This window comes from Oreochromis aureus, linkage group 5, assembly GCF_013358895.1.
Source record: "Oreochromis aureus strain Israel breed Guangdong linkage group 5, ZZ_aureus, whole genome shotgun sequence".
Classification (NCBI taxonomy): Eukaryota; Metazoa; Chordata; class Actinopteri; order Cichliformes; family Cichlidae; genus Oreochromis; species Oreochromis aureus.
In genome coordinates this window covers 27,764,544-27,774,969 of record NC_052946.1, presented here as the reverse complement: position 1 = coordinate 27,774,969, position 10,426 = coordinate 27,764,544, and the positions used below count along the sequence as shown (strand labels likewise).

At 37.4% G+C, this 10,426-nt stretch overlaps 1 protein-coding gene across 1 annotated transcript; it reads left to right on the top strand.

Moving 5' to 3' along the window:
- The first annotated feature begins 4,782 nt into the window (after window positions 1-4,782).
- Window positions 4,783-10,046, top strand: abraa (actin binding Rho activating protein a). Its single transcript, XM_031730813.2, has 2 exons — window positions 4,783-5,837; window positions 8,328-10,046. Exons 1-2 carry the CDS (start codon window positions 5,205-5,207, stop codon window positions 8,763-8,765), a joined length of 1,071 nt encoding a protein of 356 aa, XP_031586673.1. The 5' UTR covers window positions 4,783-5,204; the 3' UTR covers window positions 8,766-10,046.
- The last annotated feature ends 380 nt before the right edge of the window (window positions 10,047-10,426 follow it).

Here is a 10,426-nt window from a genome sequence, read left to right as displayed (position 1 = left end):
AGTACTCTGAAACAGCAGCTGCTTAGTATGTGCTTTATTATCTGAGACGACACGGTGCTGAGAGTAAGTTTCAACAAAACTAGTTGAAAGTCATTAAGTTGGCATTAGTAATAATTTGGATCTCATTTCCAACAGTGAAAGCAATGACGTGACATCCTGAAATGCAGTGTGACTGCAGGTTGTTGAGCGCTTTTATGCTGCTGACTGTAACCAGTGAACCAGCTGAAGGGTCTCCTGTTTGTTTGTTTTTTATTTTCAGACTGACTTAAAAAGCAGAATTATTATTTATGATTTGGTTTGGTTTGGCCACTCAATTGGCTGGTTAGATGAAGAAAAAAAGCACAACATCACGCTTAAAGGACTCCAGTTATCACTGATAAACTGCCTATATGAATTAATATGATGAAATAATTACACAAGGCTGTGCACTGAGAGATTGCTGAGAGATCACAAACGTATGTGCCTTTCAACATGGAGACTTTGAATGTGCCTCCTAAAGCCTCTCTCTTCGTAACTCTTTTAACCTTTTCAGAACATTTTGCCAATTACTTCAGTTCACTCAGTATCTAAAGACTTTAATTTATGCAAATTCCAAAGAGTTACACCTTTAATGTTTGTGTTGCTTTTTTCCATGCATTCCACAGCTTGTTATTCCCTCCTGTAAAATGATAGCTTATCACAATGTGTATGAACAGAGAGGCCTGACAATGTGAGATAAGGGGAGATATGGGTCAAAATACAAAACTTTCAGGACCAAAAACTTTTGCTATGTTTTATAATCAAAAACTGCTCAATCAAAATGCTTAAATCAAATGTGAACCTCTTCAGTAAAGGAGTTCCAGACAAATCTCTTTCTCTCTCTATATATATTTAAATATATACACACACACATATATATAAAGTACATCTCAGAAGTACAGAGTTTAGTGAGCCAAAAGCATACCCTCATCCACTGAACCTGCTCTGAGTCTCACATGCAGAAACACAAAAATTTTTTCCCACAGTGATCAACAAAGTACATCACATTATAATTCCGTGACTCATGGTTCACAAACAGCATAAAAATCTTTTCCTTTGATTAAGTTGTGTATAAATATGTGACTCATTACACACAGCTCTCAAACCTTTCTCATTGCTTTCTAGTGCCAGGCACGTCTATTTCTGTGCAAGCCTGCCGTGTACAACATACGGTGGGAGTGTGCGCATGAAGCAGCTGTTAGAATGAGGATGAGAACCTTAAATGCCTGCACACACACACACACACACACACACACAAACATGCACACCAGTAACCGGAGCTGGTGACAGCTTGGCCCCTCATTTGGCTATTTTAGTCGACAGACACTCAGAAGCTTTGTTTGGCTGTGTATCAGAAACAGAAATATTTTAGCAGGACTGAATTAATTTTGATTTTCATTATGAACATCATGTGCAAAATTTTTATTAATTATTTGGTTTATCAATTAAATTGAAGAGTCGATTACTTGTGCATGGCTTTTTTTTTAATAAAATGTATTTTGGAGTCATGTAAATTTTAAAGCAGGGTAACAGAAGTTCATGCATAAATATTTCTTTTAGGTCCCTCAGTAGATTACAGGCACATATATCAAAGCAGAAAGAATTACTGTTAGATAGATAGAAAGGAAATGTTTTCTACTACAACTTTTATTTTCTATTTTGCACATAATTCTCAATTTTACATTTTCCTTTACAATGCACTTCAATAGTTACTGTTTATTTGCGGCATATGCATGATAGTTAAGGATCTGCATTTCTATTACTACTGTTTTAAATGTACCAAATATTTAAAAAAGATATACTTAGTTTTATCAATTTTAGATTCTGCAATTTCTCTACTTATTATGACTGTGTGACACCTGTTTCCCTAACTAGGACCGACAAAATCATTCTTATTACATGTATACATATAAAAAACAAATACATAAATAATAAATTAATTAATAAACAAAAATGTTGCTGGATGCTTAAAGTCATTCTGGTGCATCATATGGAATTTAACATATACTCAACAACAGGCATTAGATAAATAAATTGAAAAAGTGAAAGGCTGCAAGCTTGGACTTGAGCAAATCATTTCATTACATTCTGTGGAATGATGCGTGCTCCTCGTTAGGATTTTTTTAATCATAAAAGGTATCTGATATTGTACAACAGATCAATGGGACAGCAGTGCAGAGGCTTCAGAACTTGTCTTTGAATGCTCTAATTTTAAAGATTTCTTCAACTTCTACATAGCAAACAATGATGGTTGATAGATTTTTTTTTTTTTTAAACGATAAACAATATGATTTAAAACAGAGTTTACATTGCTCCATGGGTGTAACTGTCCATTTAAAGTGAGAAATCACATTAGAACCCCTCTTCCTTTGTACTCCAAACTCAAACAGTAAAAAGCATGAAACTGCAACAGCAAAGCACACACAGTCTTGCATGCGTGATGCCTTCTTTCTGCATGTGGCTGCTGAGTTTTACACCCGCTGGCTGTAGAATTTATGCGCAAGGAATTTAATTCCACAAGTGGCAATGAATACCTGCACCTGTAAAATGAAATTATTTGCTCAGATTTTTCTTTTTTCTTGTGACACTTTCTTGTGCACCACTCTTGACTAGGGATGGGTACCGGTATCCACCGGTTCTGACATAAACGGTAGTAACCAGACCGAAAATCAGCGCACATTTCGGTGCTTTATTTCGGTGCTTTTTTTTCCTGAGATGTCATACATTTTGGATTCTAGCCAATCATTTTACCTTTGCAAGCGTAGTAGGCGGGCCCAGGTACTTACGTTCTTTTAGACCAGAGCTACAGATTAAAAATGCCCAAGGCGAAGCGGTCAAAGTCTGGCTGTACTTCACAGCAAAAGATGCAAACTCAGCAGCCTGCAACAAGTGCTTTAAGGTGATACTGCAAAGGAGGTAACTCCTCGAATCTGATGAAACACCTGGCGACGTATAGCATTTTGTTAAAAGCTGAGAAATGCACCGTATTTGATAGCTTGCTGCGAGACCTCACACCGTGCACATCTACTGCGGGTGTGGTGCCTGTTATCGGACCCGGAGTTAGCAACATCCCCCAAAAACCCGAAGAGGAGAGTCCTGGCCCCTAGCCCTGTCAGTGTAGCAGAAATGATGACAGATGATGATGGCAGCAGCAGCCGTTCTTCTCTGCGTGAGTAGCTTAATGTTGTTCGTGTGTAATTTACGTTGAGTACGCTAACCACGTTATTAAACTAATGCACGTAAGGTGAACTAGCAAACACCGTCGTAGTTACATGCGGCTGTCTTCTTGTTTGATGGCAGATACTCCCTTCACCCTGGCCAAAAAGGCTAAAATGACCAAAGAAAAAGTGGGAAACAGCTAAACATGAGAGGTTTTTGGACAAAGTTTGTGTTTTTTCCATTGATTAAGCACTGCTTCCAGCCAAGAGTGATACCATAAATCCCCTATAGCTGCAGAAAAGGCTAACATTGTTATCTTTTTACAATAAAACAGCTAAAGATGAGAGGTTTTTGGACAAAGTTTGTGTTCTCCATTCTTTAAGCACCGGTTCGAGCACCGTTTAAGCACTGGCACCGTTTCAAAAGTACCGGTTTGGTACTGGTATCGGATAAAAACTAAACGATACCCATCCCTACTCTTGACATAAGTATATTTCCATATGTCTACATTGATTCTCTGCTGTGTAAGTACAATATAGGTATTGGATTGCTAATAAACATAAAAACTCAACTTTTGGTGAATTTACATTTTCTTGGAAAACACTTTGCCAGGTAAAATCAGACACTGATTTTGGATGATTCCCTCACTTACTGAATTTGTTTACAGTAGTATGCACATTTAAGGCACTTCAAATTTTTATCATGTAACATTTAAATCTGAACTCAGTACACCCAGCAAGACGACTCCAATAAACTATCTTGAGCAACAGGGACAGAGGTGAGAACAAGGAGTCCTGTTGATGATGTGGCTTTGGAAGAGTCCTGGTCTCAACATCACGGTGCCACTCTGGGATTACATGAACAGACCGAAAACACAGAGTTATATTTAAACCTATAGAAGCCCAGAAGTAGTGGAAAGTTATCTGAGATGCTTGGAATAACCTATTTGCCATAGACCTTAATTAAAGTGTAAGCAAGTATACAGAAGATAAAATGGACTGAAGTGTCTTCTCTTTTTAATTAAAAAATTGATGTTTACACTTTTCACAGAATCCTCACTTTAGTGTCTAAAGTGTTTGTGCCTTATTAGAATCATAACACATCCACTCACATATTCACAGACTCAGAGACTGAAATAGTTACCCACACATGCACAGACACGCAGACGATCACGCCTATTGCTTCGTATGTACGTGAGCCGCCACAAGTGATCTAAGCATATGTTGTCATCTAATAAATTTAGGTAGCATTTGAATGAAAACATGCCTATATATAAACAATAAACTCAGGCACATATATGTGGGGTCACCTATGTATTACTGGCTGACTCAGAGCAAAGGCCTGTTTGTGTTGTGTAAGTATTTGTGTGTGATGACAGAAACCACAGAGACACTAAAAAAGAACTGGACACCTGTTCGCTGGATAGCACCGGGAGAAATTCCACTCCGCAGTCACAGCGCATGTTTGTGTGTGTGTGTTAGAAACAAGTATGGTGACACCGTACTTTTCCTGTCTCACGTGGACCAGATGCCCATCACTTCCTTTATGACCCTTCCCTATTTAAAGGCCAGTATGGAGCCAGAGGGGCTTCAGCAGGGGATTAAAGTCAAAGTCCTTGCACTCTTCACACCAGCAGCTCACCCACTGACCAACTTATCTGGAAGGGTCTGGATATTTCCGTAAAGATCCATCGTGGCTATAAAGGCTGAAGAACACTGATGATCATTTGGAAAGATTCACTTTACAAGTGTGAAGTCTTTAAGGTTTGAGCTGAAACCTTAGGAAGCTGAATCCATTAAGATTCACTTCGGTATCTTTAAGCCTTAAGTTAACTCGCTAGAATTTTCACGTGACAAAGTCCCAATTTTTTTTTTTTTTTTTTTTTTTTTTGATGAATTGAGAAGTTTTTTTCAAGACTTTTTGGCATCTTAAACCAATTGACCAAAACTGACGCTAGAAATAACGACATCACCTGCAAGAGTAGATTATTATACGGGCAATAAAAGTGAATACGTTGGAAATTCATCATGAGTAGCAGTGAGATCGCTACAGTTTCATCCCGGGATCCACAGGCTTTCAAACGGACTGTAAAGAAGATAAAATGTGCCGCTATGGTGGCCAATTTGGCTAAAAGCTGGCAGGGATGGGCTAAAGAACATGCTGGCAAGCAAGAAGCCATGCCAAGTGGCTGGATGCCTTCATCTGTGGAGGAGGAAGATAAAAAAGAACGCAACCATGTTGTTAAACTTACAGTTACCCCACGTGTAATCTTAGCAGATTCCAGTGACAATAGTGAGAATAAGATCAGAACCTGCTCTGTAAACAAGACCATTCAGCCAAAACGCAGTGAGTGCAGCAGCAGTGATGTAGTTAATGCCATTCGTGGCAAGATGGAGTCAGGTCCTGAGGAGACCAAGCCATTCATGGGCAACGAATCACCAACACGGCGGCGGCAGATGAGGGCACTACAAAGTGGAGAAGGAGGCGGGAGGATACAGGACAGGAAACTAAAGCTCCAGGAGAAGAAGTTGGGGTCAAGAAGCAGCAGCGTGGACACAGACGACAGTGGGTTGGGAGAGGAAAGCGGGCTCAGCGACAACAATGAATCCAAAACCGAAAATGGCGAGCCCCAGTCCAAAAAGCAGACCAACAGGCCAAAGGTAGAGTGGCTAATAACAAAGATCTTTAACGATAAGTTTAAACAATATCAATATAGTTAAAAAAAAAAACAGTTGGAAATGTATTCAGGTTTAAAGGTAGATCAATCAACATTTTGATCACATTGACAAACCCATAGAGATTTATCCAACATTTTAGGTTTTTCTTTAACCCTGAAAGCATTCTTCCTCTCACTATTTTGGTTTTAAAAATCTAAGTGTTGTTTCATCTTTCAATCAATTTTTTATATTTATAGCATAGTTTACAGGAGGAGGAATAAGTGCAACTGCAACATACCAAACTAAAAGAAAAGTAATTGTTGGACTAGCATGACCTCACAAACACATTAACATGAATGATAACATAAGTCAGTGACAATTGGATATTTAAATAATCTCTAAACACAACACCTTTATAAGAGGTTTCTTCAAAATATCTTTAGATTAGATTAGATTTGCATTAGATTTAACTGTCATGTTTCCCTGTATCCAACATTGATATTGTTATTTACAAAATTTCAAATAATAAGTCAAATAAAAGAGAAGAAAAGCTATTTAGGGATACTTTTTCTTAGTTATTATTATAAAGTGTAGAAAGACATGTGAAAGCACACTGATAGCAGAAAAGCTCCACAACTCTTCATTTTAGAGGTTATTCGTAACTGTCACTGAATGTTTTGGTAATGACAGCCTTACAAAAGAGGCGGAGTATTTTGCAGAGTTTTTGACAAGTCGGCTTTTTACAACTATATTAAATGTCCCCCAGTCAAAGACACAAAGGAGAATAAATTCCCCTAAAATAGAACAAGTCACACAGTGTGAATAAACAAGATTAAGCAGAAGTGCCTTTGATGTCACCTGAAGAAATCCAACTCCCTCATGGACACCAAACATCATAACAGTTACATAACTGCAATACTGAAATCTCTCCCATAAAAGGCAAAGGCTTTTCAGTGGCCCTCTAGACATGTTGAAGGGGTCGCCAGAGAGCAAGTCCGGCTCATAAAACACATGCTGGAATGCAACGCAGTGGAATATATGTAAATAAATATAGTTACACCCTGACCTTCAGGTGGAACAGTCAGCGAGAGGAAAACAGGGTGAAGGGAGAGAGGTCAATGAAGGACATGAATTAGAGGTAATATGAGACACTGAGAGAGACAGTGCAATTATAATCAAAATATGATTTTTTTTTTAATCTGAGATTATTTTTGGTTTTTGCTGTTTATTTTTACTTTGTGTTGTTCTAAAATCCAGTTAAAGCATCAAAGGTGTGCATTATCAAGTTAAACGCGACTTAAGGAATACAGAGAAAAAAGTGATGGGCATACCAAAAAGGTAACATTGCTATTCATAAATCTTTTATGACGTAGTAAAAAGGCAAAAGAGATGCTAAAAGAATGTAGAACTGTTGAAAATGGCTGTGTGTGCCGACAGCAAACAACACCTATCAAATTAAACCATTTTACATGACCCATGATTTGTCTGCAAACATATATATAAACATAAAAAGTGACAATAGTAGTAGCACTTTAGTAATAAATGCTAACTAACTTCAGCATATCAGGCCTCAAATTAAACTGAAGTACCCTATCAAAGAAACTAATTTCAGAAAATATTATATGCATGCGTTATTGAATTTCACCGACGCTGCAATTTAAAAGCTCATGGTTAAATATTTCCCTCTAAAATAAACGCGAGTTAAAGTATGCCATTTGTAGTTAATGAAAAAAAACCTGTAAATAAGTGTTTACCACTGCTCAAATCCATGCCAACACTGTTTGATTAGCATAGAGTAAAAACAAATGTTACGAATTCAGATCAGTTCAATTGAAAACATGTTAAATTCTAAGGTGAGACATTAATAGAATGATAAAAAAAAAACATTAAACAGTAAAATAAGGAATAGCAGCATTATCATCTTGAAAGTTCACAGAGTTTTGTGGAAGCTCCCTCCACGACAGATCTCAAGATTTCATAGATCAAATACCAAAGAGATCTGATGACACTCTTCCGAAGGTCTGGAAAGCTAAGACACATACCAGGGGAATCGGGGTGGGGTGGGGAGCTGTGGGGGTGGAAAAAGTTTTTCTGAAAAAAATATACTAAAGAAAGATTAGGACACCCTCTCCTTTGGTTTATATAAGGTTCTCATTTCCAAGTACTCATTTATTTCCATCCATGCTTCTTTATTTGTACAAGTACAGTCTGACTGTATTTATCCACAGACTAGGGATCAATTTCACCAACTAGAAAATAGTTTTTAAAAGGACTAAGGGTTAATAACCCTACAGATTCCTATAGTGATGAAATCCACTGCAGGCTTTTATTTTGCTTTAAGCTCATTCAGCGGTAAATGAACAATACACAAATGTTTTGACGACCTATGTACTCCTCTTTAATAAATTTCAAATGACACGTGTTGCTTTGCTCTTTTGTTTCCTTGAAAAGGTTTCAATGGATTTTTCAATTTTGATGTTAATCTATCTACAGATTAAAATTGCCACCACGGGTGACATCAGAAGTCGCTGGCAACAGTGGTCTGAACAGCACATGGAAGGCCAGAAGCTCAACCCCTTCAGTGAGGAATTTGACTATGACTATGCTATGGCCCAGCGCCTCCGCAAGGGTGACTCTGGCTATGGACGACCGAAAGAAGGCTCCAAGACAGCAGAGAGGGGAGACAGGGCCCAGAAACACATATACAGGGAGATGGAGGAGATGGTCTGGATTATAAGAGACATGGGCTTCAAGAATAAAGAGGGTAGAACAATCATAACTTTTGGCCGTCTCTTTGACCGCTACGTTAAAATCTCGGACAAAGTGGTGGGCATTCTGCTTCGCTGCCGCAAACACAAGATGCTGGACTTTGAGGGGGAGATGCTGTGGAAGGGGCGGGATGATGATGTCATTATTACCCTAAGGGATTGAAAAGATATTATGCACATGCAAACGTACCTATAAATCTCATACATCAGAGCTCCAGTAGAAACGACTACTCATGCTGAGCATGCAATGTCATGCACGTAAGAAAAATGTAGTATCTTTATAATGTTTCGAAATTAAACATGCATACATATCTAGTGTTTCACACACACACAGACACACACGCTAGAGTCATTAGTTCTTCTCATATACCTGACAGATTATGGGGTGAAGGGAAGCTATCTTTAGCTTGCCAACCATGCTCAACTTGCTAACTATGCTACATGCTAGAAGCCTTAAGAATCCATCACAATGTCAGTCATGGTGGAAGGCTTTACTGAGTCTCCAGCTAAAGCAACAAGGACTTATAGTTAATTTCATCTCATAATTCATGACAGAATTGACATAGGAAGTCCATGTCCGTTTAGCTAATTTTGCTAAAAACATGCAAGCAGTAATAGCAACTTAGTGGTCTTGTTTATTGTTTGTTTGTTTTCTTAAATAGTTAAAAAGTACTTTAATGAGACCAATGTCTGTGTTTCCTTAGTTTGTTTTTATTTGTTTTGTTTTTCGTCTTCTTTGGAATGACATTTTAAGACTAAATAGTTAAATTAAGCTAACATTTACTTTTAGGTAGGAATATGTGACATCTTTAGAAATAGAAATAATGGATATAAATGTACATCAAACCTCAGTTTTCAACTAAAGTACTTACAAGCACACTACACCAGTCTTTCTTACAGGACTACAACCATCCGTGTACTCTGGACCATGCTCACTTTCTAAGATTTAATCTCCAGTAAAATGTTTGGTCAAGATGGCTTTCTTATTTGCTTGACATACACAACAAAAATTAATTTGCAAAATAATGTGATTTTATTTAGACAAGGGAAAGTGGCAATAACAAGAAGCTTACATGTACTAATGTGAATAATGTGAATGAGTTTGAAAAACTCTTGCATATTAAGTGTGTGTAAGGCGAGATTCTTTAAAGTAAATCGTTTTAGAGCAAACATTTAGCATACATTAAATGTTAAAATGGGATCATCTCATATTGAAATAAAATGAAAGAGGTGCTTTAAATGTCAAATGTTTGCTTCTTTCAAAGTGAAAACGTGGGTGTTCTTACAGAAGGGCAACTTAATATATATGTATTACAAAAACTGTAAACATTTGTATAATGTGCACAGTTTTTTAGTTTTTAGTTAGTTTATTTTCAGTATTGTTGTGGTCAGAGTGGTGACACATGCTATGTGGAAGTAAACAAAGAATAAAAATTAAATGCTGCTTTTGTTTTTCTATATATAAACTCAAACTGTGTTGCATACTAAGCTTATTTCAGTTTGTTTACTGACTGTGGTGTTTCATTAGGTCACTCTAGCTGACAAGGCTAGTATGTCATTGTTGAGTTGTGTGTTGTATGTTTCTGACAAAAACCTTTTTGCTTGCGTGAAAACAACAGTCTGCAGAGCATAAACATTTAAGATAAAAGCTATATGTTTTACATCAAAGTAAAATATAAAAAAAGAAATAAACCCAGGTAAGCTGGCTAACTGCACTTGAACATCAAATGCAATATCCTACATGATCACCTTAACCCAAGGAGAGAAATTAAATGTTGCATTTAAAGTGTGTTGCACAACACCGCTTTTATATGTGCATTTACC

Bases quoted from the DNA above. Each gene is read 5' to 3' on its own strand.
- abraa (XM_031730813.2), top strand. From the start codon at position 5,205: ATGAGTAGCAGTGAGATCGCTACAGTTTCATCCCGGGATCCACAGGCT. The intron at 5,838-8,327 runs GTAGAGTGGCTA...ATCTATCTACAG, and splicing joins AGCAGACCAACAGGCCAAAG to ATTAAAATTGCCACCACGGG.